This window comes from Athene noctua, chromosome 1 (genome assembly GCF_965140245.1).
Source record: "Athene noctua chromosome 1, bAthNoc1.hap1.1, whole genome shotgun sequence".
NCBI classification, from domain to species: domain Eukaryota; kingdom Metazoa; phylum Chordata; class Aves; order Strigiformes; family Strigidae; genus Athene; species Athene noctua.
This window is the reverse complement of record NC_134037.1, coordinates 253,300,832-253,316,226: the sequence shown is the minus strand read 5'-3', so window position 1 is coordinate 253,316,226 and position 15,395 is coordinate 253,300,832. Positions and strand designations below refer to the sequence as shown.

General features: G+C 41.1%; 1 protein-coding gene across 1 annotated transcript in view; it reads left to right on the top strand.

Annotated features, from left to right (window-relative positions):
• PANX1 (pannexin 1) overlaps nucleotides 1–5,122 on the top strand; it is a 28,040-nt gene extending 22,918 nt beyond the window's left edge. Inside the window, exons 4-5 of the mRNA XM_074932464.1 lie at nucleotides 107–777; nucleotides 2,774–5,122. Of these exons, the coding sequence (XP_074788565.1) occupies nucleotides 107–777; nucleotides 2,774–2,859 (757 nt within the window). The 3' untranslated portion in view covers nucleotides 2,860–5,122. The remainder of the gene's footprint in view (nucleotides 1–106; nucleotides 778–2,773) is intronic.
• The last annotated feature ends 10,273 nt before the right edge of the window (nucleotides 5,123–15,395 follow it).

The following is a 15,395-nucleotide window of genomic DNA, read 5'->3' as shown; positions in this document are numbered from 1 at the left end:
TCCAATCTTGTGTCTGTTTTAGAGTACTAGGTTTCTTTGAAATTTGAGGGAGGTGAATGCTGCAGCATCTGATCTATGTGATCTGTTTTTTTTCTCTCTCTTTCAGTTTGTGGGAAATATCTGAAAGCCACTTTAAATACCCAATTGTGGAGCAGTACCTGAAGACAAAGAAGAATTCCAAATGCTTAATAATTAAGTACATTATCTGCCGTTTACTCATGCTAGTAATTATTTTCATTGCATGCCTCTACCTGGGCTACTACATTAGCCTCTCCTCTTTGAGTGATGAGTTTCTCTGCACTATCAAAACTGGGATCTTAAAGAATGACACAACTGTTCCAGAAGTGGTTCAGTGCAAGCTTATTGCTGTTGGTGTCTTCAAGGTCCTCAGCTATATTAACCTGCTAGTCTATCTTCTGGTGATGCCGCTGGTAGTGTATGCAATGTTTGTTCCATGGAGGTGGAATTCGGGTATTCTCAAAGTGTATGAAATCTTGCCAACTTTTGACGTTCTAAAACTTAAGTCAAAGTGTTTTGATGACTTAAGCCTTTACCTCCTCTTTCTTGAGGAAAATGTGAGTGAACTTAAATCATTTAAATGCCTCAAAGTGCTGGAGAACATTGCAGTTTCTGAGAAGTTTGATGTCATGCAACTTTTGGTAAACCTTGGTACTATTAAGACAGATACCGTAGATGGGAAGCCAGGAACAACTGCGTTGGAAAAGCCTGAGGAAACAATTACGGAAGAGCTGGAAAAAAATGCAACAGAGCTACAAGGTAAGGTGATCTGCTCTTTCCTTAAAAAGAAAGATCAAGTAAATTAAAACCACAAAAAAAACACATCCAAGCCATAGAGAGATAAGGAATTCATTAAACCAGAAATTCATTCATGCAAAACAAAGCAGTTGTCATAGAGATGTATATTCCTACAAAACCCAATATATTTTACAAGAAAATGGACCTGCTTAGACTTTGCTATGTTGTCTGCAGTATAACGGCTCTAACTTCACGTGTGTGCCAGACGATTGTGGTGTTGCAAGTCAGTGGCACAGGCTAAACACTGAAGTGTCTGTTAAGTTGGTGGTCCCTGCTGACATCTCTGCTCTAGCAGTAAGAGGCTTCAGCTGTCTGAACTTGAACTCCTTAAGACACCTGCACAGTAGAAGAGAACTAGACTGTCTAGAGTAGGCTGCTCTTGAAAGGAGAAGGCTGGTAGTTTCAGGACGTTTATTTTTCGGAGATTAGCTCAAAAGAATAGTAACTGCTGCTTCTGCTTTTCATTCAGGCTTTGACAGAAGTCTTAGATGAATGTAAAAATAAGTCTGTGCTCAGAAATGCCTCTGGCAGAGGAACAGAAAATGACAAAAGAAGGGAAGTGGGACTGGGAGCAGTGAACATGCTCCTGCTCCTCTTACGCAGGAAGAAAGGAAGATTGAGTGTAAAGTGATTTTTTTTGATGGTCTGAGTCAATCTGGATTGATGCAGCTGTTCTCTGAATATTCCCACCAGTTCCCAGACATGATCAGCCCTGAGTAATCACTCTTATATGTAGACTTAACGATTCTGTGCTAAAACATGTGACATATTTTAAGTGTGATTCCAGTTCCCTCCTCAAATGCTGAATTAGAGAAGCCACATATCCAGGGAGAGGCATAAAGGAATGGAAGAGCTTTCTTCCCATTTGATGTGAGCATGACCTCTGTTGTAGCTGTCCCCACAGCAGCAGGATGACACCAGTGCCTACTTCCCTGAAAGAAGTAGTTCAGAATCTGTGGGCTGACTCTTCAGTGTCAGAAGGGAAGATACTTTAAAATGTTTAGCAGCTGACCTGAGTAGGCAAGCACAATGCTGAGGGCAAGTTAAAGAACTGTTTCAAAGGTGAGAAAAGATTAGATCTATTTTCTCTTCAGAGAGCTATGCCCTGTGCTTAATAAAAAAGAAGCAGCAGCACCCAGAGGGTAACTGTTCCTCTGTACTTTCGTCAAGAAGTTCTGGTAGGCTGAGGTTTGGAGGAGTCAATTTATACAACAGAGGAATTCAGAACAAACAAGCAGAATTATTTTCAAACTAGTAGGACCTGTGGCAGCCAGCTCTAGTACAGCAGTTTGGAGGAATTCTGACAGAAAATAGTTTTCCTCTTAAATATGTCCCTTTTTGAAATGACAGGTGGGTGGGTTTTGGTAGGAGAATTTAAGAGCCCAAGGTGGAGATCTACTCAAGGAGCTGAAAAAGCTAATAGAAAATATGACTCATTTTTATCTGAAAGCAGAATTTTTGAGACTGTTTTCATCTCACAAAAACAGTTCAAAGACTTGTTTTCTTCCAGAGTGGAACAAAGTCATGCTTGAAGCTCTGTTAAAATGCACTGCAGAAAGAAGCTGCCATTTCATGACCAGCTCTGGCTGGTGCAGCCTCTCCTTCTGCCTGGGTGCAGCTGCAGACTCCACCACCCATCAGCAAAGCTTTTCCAGTGGCTCATCATCTTTCCTTCTGCCACTAGTGGCATCAACATGTCTTAATCAGTAACCGTGTTAACAAACCAGTAGTAGGTGCTGCCTCTGGACTGTAAGGGTGGGAGAGGCTGCAGGGCATCCTGCTGCTAGGTGCCACATCTGGACTGCACAGGGGCAGCTGGAGGCTGCTCAGCAGCTCCAGCACAGCACAGGGCAGCAGGCAGCCTTGCAGCGCTTCTTGGTGGCAGTTCCTTTGTAAACAAGAATGTGTCAAGTGGTTTGATGGCCCTTCCCCTTCTAAAGGTTTACTTTCTCTTTAGTTTTGACAGACCATGATGCAAGTGGCAACATGAGTCCGAGAGAAGATAAAAAACTTCGCCAAAGGCTTATAGACTCTTCATGCTGATGCTTCTCTGCCACAGCAGGAAGGAGCTTCATACTGCAGGAGGGCTTCTCCTCTGCCTTCACTGTGCTCAACACAAGGTGCTGCTCTTTGAATGCAACCATCTTGATAGCCTGACAATTCCTCAGTGGTCAAGCTGGTTTACAGACTACATGTTGTATAATAATCAGCAATCATGTACCTGAAAATGCATGTTGTAGCCTTTCATTATTTATTAAAAAAACAAACACACAAGGAACAACAAGGACAAAAAATCTCTATCATGAGTAGCAAGTGACACGCCTTGAATGCAACTGAAGCTGGCAGCAGGAAAGAACTAGCACTATGCTGTACAGGGATAGGAAACATAATCCTGTAGGTAAAAAGAGATGGCCAGGTTGCATTCTGAAGTGTTGCTCTGCTGAGAGCAACCATCTCAGTTCTGGGATTTAAGTGAGGCGTCTTGGGGCTCTCAGCCCTGGAATTTTTTTTTTTGTAGTTGTTTTTTAAATGAGTCTGGTTACTCTGTACCAGATGGTGGCTGGCCACTGATATTGGCTGTGTATTCACAGGAAAAATAGAGGTTGCTCTGTTCAGCCTGAGATGTTTTGATTAGCCATCTCAACACTGATGTCTCAGATTAATTACTTGGCACTGATGGAAAAGAAACTACAAACAGGCTTATTATAAAGGGGTACTGTAAATGTTAGGGATTTTGAATTTTCTATGTATTAATAAATTAATAATGTCTTAAAACTTTTTTTTACCAAATGTAATGATACGTAAGCTAAATGTTAGTTTAATTTCTATTTCTCAGTTGTTTTGGTCTTAGTAACTAACAAATCCGCCTTGGAGTTTGGACTGAAGATCAGTGAAGTTGGATCCATTTTTATAATGGCTTGTAGAAGCTGTTTTGTAATGTTTGTATGTGTGGAATTTGTTTTGACATGTTTGTAGTATCAAACACAGTATTAATTGTGCTGGTTTTCAAACCCCACTTGAGAATAGTGTTATTTCTATTACAGTAGCATCTGAGTGCCTCAGCAGAGCCAAGCACCTGATAGCCAAAGTGAGGTAGATGTAAATGCAATGAAAGGTTGCTCTCCCCACACACCCTGTGACTTAAATTTTAATTAACAATAAGATACTGAAGTGTATTGGAGCAGACAAAAGGGGGAGTGTTTGTAAATTGGGAAACTGTCCTGGTTTGTTACTGGACTGTTTTGGGAGAGTAGCATTCAGCTTTAATGTCATCCCCTCTGCCCAGGACCTCTACCTTCAATAAACATTAAAATTGCCTTTGTCTTGAATTTTAGATATAAGGTGAGGTGGGTGGGGGTTTAAGCACCAGTGTGCTTATGGCAGTGTGTATCTTTCACAAATGTTATATTTGTTTTTCTATATTGTCCATGTAACTGAAATATTTTGCCAGTCACCTCTTCCAGGTTGTCTTTTTAGACAAAGTAGGACCTGTTTTATAGCTAGGCAGGACTTCCATTTTCCAGTTCACGAGTGTTACCTGCTGTTGTATTCTTGACTGTCAGCATTCTCCATATGGCTGAGGATGAGGGGGAAAAAGAAGTAATTGGTGTTACCACCTTTGCCCAGAACCATTTATGATGTGCTGCAGCAGATTTCAAAGAGATAGTGCACCTACTTGGATTTGGCAGCTGTTATTAAACAAATGAATCCCAAAGTGCTGCCATACTATACTTTGGGCTAGTATTATAAGAACTCTTCAGTTGTTATATGGCTTTCAGCTCAGACAAGCCTTATTTAAAAGAAAGTCTTTAAAGCCATAGTATTATGCTACCTCTGCATAGGACAGTAGCACAGCTGCAGTCCTAATGTCTGTTGCATTGCCAGCGAGAAACAGGGCTTGTGTTGGATACTGGTCCTCCAAACGCCTCAGTTTTACTGCCCTACTTCTACAGCCTACAACCCCTCTGACCTTTTCTAGATTGTTTCTGTCTGACTGTGCTGATGGTCCTTTATATGTGGATAATGCAGATGCACATTGTGCGTTTTGAACAAGGAGCTATAGTGCAATAGAAAGATTTTGTGATACAGATGTGTTTGAACCCTTTGATGTAAGTAGAGTTCTCAGTCTTTAAAACTCGAAGCTCCTGAAAGCAAAATGTTTGTGTTTCATGTTGGACATGAACCTAACTTTTTGCTGATTTCCCTTTTGTATTTTAAAGTATGACTTGCAGCAGTGAATCTCTCATTGTCTTCTAAAGTACTCGATAAAATATGTATCAATTCTTGGTTAATTAAATAAAATCAGTTTTGTGAACTACAGCGGCATTAGTGACTGAATGTTTCAGGAACAGTTGCATGTCACCATCTGAAAACCCTTAGTGCAATAGATGTGGTCTGATGCTAAACCCTCAGCAAACTTTTTGGAGAGTAGTTATGATTGTATTATTTTAATTTTTGTTCTCGTAAAATTGTCAGAGCAACATGAATTGGTTCAAGATCTATTTAACCTTTAAAAACTGTTGAGAAAACATCAGCACATGATAAATAGCCTATCTATTATGTGAGTTACTATCTAAAAATTGGCCACAGTCTCAGCACGTTTGAGCTTTTCAGCTGTATCTTGCTGTTTAAAGATGTGTTTCTGCAACCGCCCAGCTCAGTTCTACTTGTTTTAGTGGCACTGCTCCTGCTGTATTCTGCTGTTTTCAAAAGGTGGGTTAAATTCCAATTTCCGTCTTAAGGAAAAGAGACCATCTTCAGCCTCTTCATCACTGCACTCTAGAAACAGCTCCATCCATCTGTCTTTTTTTAAATACTCCAGAAAGTAAAATGGCAAAGTGGAGATTCAGGTTTGGTCCATACCATCTTTTGTCTGGCCCATCTCTTTCCATCACTAGGATATTGATAGTCCTCCCTGTGCAGGAGAGTTGCAGCTAGCTCCTCTGCATGCTTTTTGCCTTGTAACACCATTCAGTAGCTCTTAGCCACGTTGTGAGATTTAAAACTTGTGAGACAAACTGCATTACACAGGGAGTAAAAATGTTTATTCCAGTAGAAGATGATGTGCCTCTAAAAGCAGCTGTACCCTGCTGCTTTTCTTCCTCTCTGTGTTGTCAATAACTTTCAGAATAAAGAGAATATTTTAGGTCCATGTTTTGCTTCTCTTATTAGGAGCACTGGGTGGTTTTTTAGTAGGAGTTTTGATGACAAGTTTAGGGCCCAAGCCTAGAGCCTCATTTAATAATCCTATGAGCAAAGCATATGCTGGATGCCCTTTGTGAACATGAAGATAGCAATCAGGGCATGAGGGAAGATGGGGATGGTAAGAGGGATTCAACTCCCACATCCACCACCACCACCACTCTGCTGTCTGTGGTGGCTTCTGTCTGTCTGAGTTAAGATTTTCTAAGAAGGAAGCCACCTGGTGTAAATCTTTATTTTTCAATAATGAGTATCATGTTGCTGATACGAATAATTAAAATTTTGCTGTTGTGCCCTATGGACTAATTAGTTATCTAACCGTACCATATCTGTATCAACCAGATTTCCTCAACAGTGCCCAAGCCACAGGAAGCTCATTGTTCATTATTCTTCTCCAATGAGTTCCCATTAAGAAATATAAGCTGATTTTATAATGCTGGGTACTGGCTTGATTTTTAGAGCACCTGAATGGAAAATGTTATCGAACCATCGAACAGCTAACCGCTCCAGAAGGGACAGCTGTAAAGCCAGGAGTGGTGTAGCTCAGCACCACCACCTTGGTGCTGGGTGTGGACGGGGGCACCAGCAGAAGCATGGAGATGTGTGTAGTGTGCAGGTAGGCTGTGCTGTGTGGGCACGGGTGGATACTGAGCTGGATCACCAGTCTCTATTGAGCTTCGTGCCTCCATCCCAAGAAAGTGAATGCACCATGTTAATACCTCCTCAGAAATGTGGAACTGGCCTTTTAGGTGACTATGTAAGCTGGCTGTGTGGCTCAAAATTGTGGGAGGGGACTAAGGAAAGACCTGGAGAAAACTTGTGCAGATGCTTTATCCCATGCTGACTGCTCTCAACTCACATTGTGTACAACTCTTGAACTTTCAAAGTGATATGATTGCTTCCCTGCCCAACTTACATCAAACTCCTCAGGCATCAAAATCTGAATTGTCTACATTGTTGTAAAGGATTTTATTAATTATAAGTTACCTTGATCTTAAAGGAGCTGTATATCATATATTCCTCTAATAATGATGTTAAAGAAATCTCTATGCACTGTGCATAAAAAGAGATGTCTCCACTGAATGGCTTCTGCTGTCATGGAAATGCATTACATTCTAATGTACTGAAGGAAATTAGAAATAGTTTGGACATTACATACACTGAAAGGATTTTGTCTACCCGCCTTTCGGGGTTTTTTCTGCTCCTAGTCTTGTACTGTAGACTTGCTTTCAAAGCTCACAGGAACAGTCTTGTTTCTAATCTGTAGATCAAAGCAATTATTGTATTTTAAAAAGTAGGTGAAGTATTATGTTTGTCATATGGAAGTTCAGACTATATTCACCTCAGTAAATGGCTGTCATCACTACACAGTTTTTTTTCATGCTGCTGTGACATTGCTGTTGCAAACAGAGCAAGAGTAGATGAAACAACTCAACAGTAAGCACTCCCAATGTCTGTGTTGTGTTTAAGACTATCTTGGCCCACTAAGGCTCTTATCGAGTTTACTCCTGGAATAAGAGTTAAACAACATGCTAGGAGAAGCACAAGATAACACTCACACTTTATGAAATGAGCCAAAGAATTAGATTCTTGTTCAGGAATACTATTTATACTTGTAGGTTTGAAAAAGTCTAGGGTTTGGGTTTTTTTTCTGGTGGTAACAAGAAGATGAGGAAACAAGACTGCATAGCTTCCTGCTAAGTACCAAGAAACATTACGGAAGGGATGTGCTAGATGAACCCACCATAACCACTTCATGGCTTGTGAAAGAATTTTAGAAAATGATCTGTCTGAAGATTTTACGTAGCCTGTTCAGTCAGTGGCCAGCTCAGAAGACTTCTTGCCTCAGGGGGTGATGGGGTAGGGTCATCTAAGTGATGAAGAAGGCAAAATCATGGTGGAAATCAGAAGGGTGACAGCTGGGGCAACAGAAGGAAGGACAACACTGGGGGAAGAGAAGACAGAGCTTTTGTGGTGGCAGTATGTCCTAGAAGTGCACAATTAGCAAAAGCCCTGGTCTATCAAATAGCCTAATACAGAATAAAAAGTGAAGATGCTCTTATTCAGAAGTGCAATCAGCAGGAAGCAAATATCTGCATTAAAATCAAGGCCAACAACACTCCCATGGCGCCTCTCATTCACCACTGAAGACCCTTTCTACCGTGGGCCCAGCACAGTATTGCAGAGCCACATGCCCATTTCCAGATGCAATGGGACCCTCAGCCAGAAACTACTTCCAGAGGAGTCTCACATAAGCACTTTTACCAATCACTTTTCTTACAGTCCATGTTCCAGCAAACAGGCCTTACAGAAGACATCATCGTAAGGACAGTCAGGATGAAAATCCATCTATTATCTGTCCTGGTATCCTGCCTTTCAGAGTGGTCAACAGTACCTACCTAGGGGACAATAGTAGGTGTAGGTCAAGCAGTAGTAGCTAATGGCCAAACATACAGCTGTGCTTTCCCAGAACAGTGTCACCACTAAGGGCTTCCTGAATTGGAGGCTGGTATTAAACCTTATTTATGGTAATTGCTGGTAGATTTTACTTCTAGAAATTTCTCCAGCTGCTTTTGGAACCCACTTAAACTTTCAACACCCATAATTTCTCGGAGCTCCATAGCTTGATTAAATGTCACGTGAAGAATTATCTCATTTGGTGTTTTCAGACTATCAGTTAACACCTTGGTGGCCTGAACAAAAAGTATTCAACTCCAATTTCTACCAATTTAAATCACCAAGATTTAAACACCAAGAAAATCAGCTGAGGTAACCTTTCCTCATGCATTAGTGTCCCAGAACATGCTACTCAAATACCTGCAGATACTTTCCACAAACAAGAGTCTTTTACCCCCTTACTAAGCCCAACCAAGACTGATACACTAGTTCAGATGTTCCCAGCTGAAAAATGGACCAGGTTATTTCTTTTTGGAGGTGTAATGTTAACTCACTGGTAGAACTCCCTCAGTAGAAATTTCTAAGAATTCAAAGTCAGTATTCCTGCAGTAGGGTTACTAAACATTTTAACCTAATTCTATGGAAAATTTGCCTGTTCCCAAAGACTGTTAAATTAAAAAAACAAGGATTTGTAGATCATTCTAGCCAGCAGGAAAATACAGTCAGAAGTCAGAGCCTTTCAGTGACTTTAAGCTTGTAAGCTTGAAGTCCTGTGAATGCTCATTTTGTAACATCAGCCTTCTGTGAAAACAGACAGTGTGCATTTCATTATTAATTGGAAAGGGACTTTGTTTCACTAGCAGTTTTTTCGTCATTTGTTAACTCTTTAGGGCTCCTCAAAGGACACACTGTTTGTGTACAAACATACCAGATACCAAAGAGCACAGCCATACATGTTTAAAGTTGAATGTGAACCAACAGAAATTTAGGATTTAGACACAGAAAAGCATTTAAACGTTTAGCATTTTTAGGGTTTTTTTCCAAACCTTTGCAGTCCTCAGATCTCACAGAAAAAAAAATTCTTATGGAAAAAGCAGTTCATTACAGAGAATACAGGTTACTTGGTGTCAGCAACAGTACTGGGGAAGTAGCAGCTTGTGTCCAAGTGTGGTGGGGTTTGAAGGCAGTTCAGACTATTTGACTGGCTGAGTCACGAGCTTGTACTAACCACTAAATACCCAAATCACAGGCTTGTTAAACCTAAATCTTTTATTTTTGTTTCATTACTAGTATTTTGTGGGGATGATTCTGTAGTCAAATTTGCTGCCACACTTTTGAAGAGAGAGAACTGTGGGTAGCAATAATTCCTGTGTGTTAGAGAGTTTAAAAAGGAGGGAAATTAAGGAATTGTGTGACTTTTCAGATTTAACAGACAGTGTTTCGTTAGTATGCAGCAGTCACAGGCAGAGGACTAAAGGAAGAACTCACCTCTTTAGAAAATGATCTAATCTAAATAAAATCAGTGGGCAGAGAGACACAGAAACATATGCAGCACGTATTGCCAAACACAGCCGTCGAAAGTGCTTCCCACAAGTGTTAAGTCTTTTCAGATCAGATTACTTCTTTTTATGTGTATCTGTTAAGCTCTTGTCTGCCTCTCACAGCAGTTATGCAATGCTTGTTCTTTCAGGATTTTAAGGTACTTTCCAAATGCTACCCAAGCAACATGATCCTCTGTTTTCTTGATGGAGGAAGAAGAGTTGAAGTGACTGGCCTATAGGAGTGAATTTATCTAAGAGAAAAGTCGGGTCTCTGCGTGTCTATTCCTGGGTTCTGCAATGTTTTTATTACAGTACTCTGATTAACTAAGGAAATACAGTCAAAGCTAAAGAAAGCTCCTGTGTTTTATTTCAGGGGAGGGGAAAATGCCATTACTCCTGCTTACTTGATCTTTCTGTATGCTAAAAGAAAGGCCACATTTTTAAGACACTTTTCGGTGATTCTTTGATCAATTGATCCTCGCTGCTGCTTATGAATCTGGCTCATCTTGAGGACTGGACCATTCAAAAGTTCACGGTGCACTGATGTACCCTTGCAACGCTTATGTGAATCCAGACAATTTCCACCTTTCAGAAGACACTAGGTGAGGAAATTACAAGTTCCACAGGAAAATTGTCATGGGATTTGATTAATACGCTGATGTAATCAGTCCTTTATCACCCTTTTGCAACACGTGCATAACGCGTCCAACAGCTCATGGAGCAGCACAGCACATAGCCTGGCACACTGGTTTTCTGCATACCTACACTTGCAAACCAGTCCCTGATCCACAGAAAGAAGTGGAGCTACTGGCTGAATAAAATAATGCTCAAAGGCAAATGACAGATTCTGTCCTAGTGGCCAAGTCATTGGGCCAGTTCAGTAAAGGCAGAGATGAGCCTGTGTCATGGAAAGGAGGGCAGAATCAGAGCTGTCTATGGAGTAAACTTTTCGAGAAATCTTTTGTTTGGGCACCACTTTGTACAGCTCAGCTTAAAGTGGCACAAAAGAAAATCTAGCTGTCTGTTAGGGACAATTTGCATTTTGTGGGTTTTGTCCTGTGGGCTGCAAGGCTGGAAGCTCTGGAAGAGCGTTGCAAAAGAACAGAGACCTCCTATCTTACACTTCAAGGTGTTCCCAAAAGTTGAATTCAATTTCTTTGGACTGCCCATTCTGACCCTGCCCTTTTATGAGGATTGACACACAGCAGGATTTGCCAGTTCAAAAAACCAGCCCTTGTAGTACTTGGCGAGTAATGACAAGTAGCCTGCTGAATAGAGACTTGGATGATGAAAGTGCATAGCTCCAAACTAATGTATCCTGTTCCTGGCTCACTCCCAGGTCCAATGCCTCTAAGCCCTTCCCAGGTCCTATATCTGTCCCCTCAGACTCATACCATGCTCTCTATGTGGATGGGGATGCTCAAGGAGGAGCATCTAAGAGACAATGGTCATTCCAGTAAGTCTTTCCTTCAGCATGGCTGGGGCTCCTTGTCCTCATATCTCCAGGCTGGGCAAGGGAGCAGGTTTTAGACAGTACAGAGCAGGACTCCCATTCAAACACCTCTCAATTGTTTTATAATAAAAAGAGCAGGGACTTCTTTCCCTCCACATTTCTTTCTCAGGCTTTTCTTAGTCAAGCCCCACTCTGAAGCTTGGACAGGATAAAAAACATAGCCAGAGCACCAGAAGCGGCCTGAGGCTAGCGTTGCAGACTTCAGAAAGCTAATCTTTTTTTTTGCCAGAAAACAAAATTCACAGACTGAAGTTCCTTTTTCAGCATCCTCTAGACAAGTTCCTGAAGAGAGAGACTTCCCTCCTTCCTCTGGAGGAAAGGTCTTTCTCTAGGGGCGACAGAATATCTCCTTGCTTTCATAGTCTGAGACTGAGCTGCATCTCAGCATGAATTTCCTGGGCCTCGCTTGGGCTCATGAGAGGGATGAAAAACTGGAATCCAGGAACAATCTCTACCAACCCACAGGATTTTGATACTCCCATGGCATCAGCAACAGTTTTCCAGCTTTAGATACTTCCTTAGATAAACTGCTTCCTACTAAAGTATGTCTCCTCACATTTCATTACTACATACAAAGACAGATGAGCTCGGACACTTCAGAGCTGCTGCCAAAGGCCCACAACATCAGCAGTTCTCACCTCTTCCTCTTCACAGATCCAACAAAAACAAAACTTGGCACCCCTCATTCGAGGCAAGGAACATTGTTCCCACAGTCTGAATGAAATATTTATGTGTTTGGAACTGCATCAAAACATGGAGGGGGGGGGGGGGCAGTAATGTAAATTGTATATGCCAGGGAGGCAATCTGGCATTAACAAATGTAGTTGTCCTGAGCTACAGCACTATGCTCCTAAGGGTTTAATCATGGATCAGTTTTGAATTCAAGGATAAGGTATGAAAAGCCCTGAAATACCTTTGTTGAAATACCAAGCTGTTTCTTTCCTCCTCCTCTTTCTCCCCACTACACCTTCTCCCCCTCCAAGACTTGTCGCAGGAGGCTGAGTGGCAGATGGCCACTATGTTCTTCCAGATCACGGCAGCCTCCCAAGGTTCAGACATTGTCTCTATGTTGTCAAGACTGTTCAGAGCGTTGAATGATGTCATAGCCCTTTGATTCAGCACCGAGCACCTCAGGGGGAAGGGAAGAGTACCTTCTCCTGGGTCTCAGAGTGTAACAGCAAAGCAAGAGGTGGAGGTTGCTGGACCATTGCTGATTGCAAGTTTTCTGAGAGTAATAAAGACAAACTCCTCAGAGATTTCCTCTGGGGGTTTCATATGACCTTGCAGCTCAGAAATAGCATATTGGAAGTGACAGTGGGCCAGAGACACTAGGATGTCACTACAAGCTCATTTATTTTTTTCACTACAACCTGAAAAGAACCATGAAAGAAAACAATAAACAGGAGGAAGCCTGACGCATCGGGTCAGGTTGAACTAGCCATCAGTGACTGCTTGATATCAGCTTTTCATCTCCATCTCTGAGTAACAGTGAGACAAGTCTCATCTCTCCTGAGAGACCTACTAGTTACAAATATTCCCTGAGCTGTTTAGCTGTCACAGTTTTGAACCTTCAATGAAGGTAAACAGTTCAGTAGTCATTAAATTGCCAGTTAATTTGCCCCATTTGTGGTTCTGTGATATTCTCTTCCAAAAATGTGTCAACCAACAAGCCTTCTCTAGAGGAGAGGTCCACTGGGACATTTGGTGCAGCAGGGAAGGGACTGATAGTTTACAGGCAGGTAAAAAAAAAAAAAAAGGAATGTAATGAAATTGTCCAACATTTAGGAACAACTAAAATTCCTTCCCCCTGCATGGGCCTTGAGTTCCCTTCAAGAAGGACTTGTTCATTGCAGGAAACATTGAGCCTGCTTGTCCCTGTTGCAGTAGAAGTCTTAGGCACATTCTCCACATGCTCAAGCACAGTGTAGGATACAGCCTGTTCTTTAAGGATGACTCTTCCACTGAGGAATAGTTACAGAAGGATCTGGGAGCCACTATCAGCTAGAGAGAAACCTCTGAAGACATTTTGTACTTTGCAAAAAAATCTCACCCCGATTCAAAGGTCACCTGGGCTGTTCTCATGCCCCCTGGGGTTAATGTTATTAAACTACTGATATAAGCAAACTCTGCAGGAACATGACAACCATTTGGAGAGCAATAAAGGAGGCCTGGGAGATATTCTGGCGCATTTATGTTTGAAAAGCTCAAATTGCTGTCCCCATTACTTTGAAGATGAAATTCGGTATAGACTCAGGAATGGGCTTTGTGCAAGGGCTGTGTTTTTAAGCCTTTTAAAAAGATTTTACTTTTCTTCTGTACAGGAAAGTCGGGGAAGCAGACAAAGAAATTCTATGGGGTAAAAATAGACTTTGCTGCTTTAGGGTGAAATGACTGCAATAAAGTCAGAGGAATGGAGAGCCAAAACCTGGGAGAAGACAACGCTTGCAAGTGAAGAATATGGAAAAGCTGTGACCCCTTCCAAGTACTGGGAGAGTCCTAAGTCTCGTTATTTCTCTACTACCAGACATTCAAATCCATAGGCAAAACATCCCATTGTTGACCTGTTTGTTAACTACATATGAAGGACCTCATCCTTCTACTGTTGTCAGACACGTGTATTAGAAGAGATGATTGTAACCAATCCAGACTTTCTGAGAATATGTCCAATAAAATGACATACAAAAGAATTTTTACTTGTTTCTGTGCATGTTTTTGAACCACATTGTTCTCAGGCTCTTAGTTCCAGGCATCCTGAATACAAGAGGCATTTGCTCTTCTCTCTCCTGTCTCAGTTCTTGTTTTATAAAATAGGGGTGATAACACCACTTCATCAAATGGAGGCTTTCTAAAAAAATGTTAAATGTCAGAAAATGTGAATATTTCTTCAGTGTCATTGAGTGCTACAAAGAGCACTGTGAAGAAATTAATTCCCTATTCAGAGCAAGGTTTGACAAGGATACCTACCCATAGTCAATAGAGAGCAGAAAGAAAATATTAAATAACTGCTTTTGAACACTGTCCTCCTGCAAACAAGATAAAGCAGGGCATCATGAAAAGCTAACATGTAATCCTGAAACTGAAAGTTGCATCATTCATGTACACACAGGAATCAAAAGTGAGAGTAAAATGGTAGTTTCACTTTGTAATATTACTGTTCTTTTAAAAGCTGTTTTATTATAATATTAGACAACACTGACTTTTCATCAGTATCGGAGAAATGTTGACTCCAGAGAAACATAATGAGAGAAATTTTTTCTAACCTTGTGTTAAAGTAATGGGGAACTGTAAGAGAGCATGAGGTTTCAAGCAGGCTACAGTTGCCCAAAACATATTTGAATTTTTAGCTGAGATATAAATCCCTGTATGGAAATTTACCAAAAGTTTTAATCCATCAGCGAAATACATCAGCACTGTTATAAACCCAGCCAGTTTTGGTATATGTTTCATAAATGAATTTTTAAACCCCTCGGTTTTAAAAGTCCACATATTTAAGTAGCTAAGACATTTTTTCAACCAGATAAAAAAACAAAAGGTGAAAGGTGAATTTTTCTTTATATGATATTCTTCTGAAACAAGTCCAGAGAGCTCTAAGGCCAACTAGTCTGGAGGAACATGATCATTTTTTGAGGAATATCCTATTTCCTTATTTTACTCTGTAGGTAACAGAAGATCAACCAGGCAGCATGGGCTATGACATGCTGCAGACACAGGCACAGATGCACAGAAAAGCAGATAAACCAGTTATGAATTCAGTAAGACTAACATTTTACTGATTTTATTTCCACTATTTTTTGTGCTACCCACATCTCCTTTCTCCAGCTTGTCAATTTGGGGAATAATCAACATATTGTGAAGAGTTAAGACATTCCTACCATCTGCACAACACAAGGCTGTGGGTCCAGAGGAGGCAGGGCACTGGGGATGTG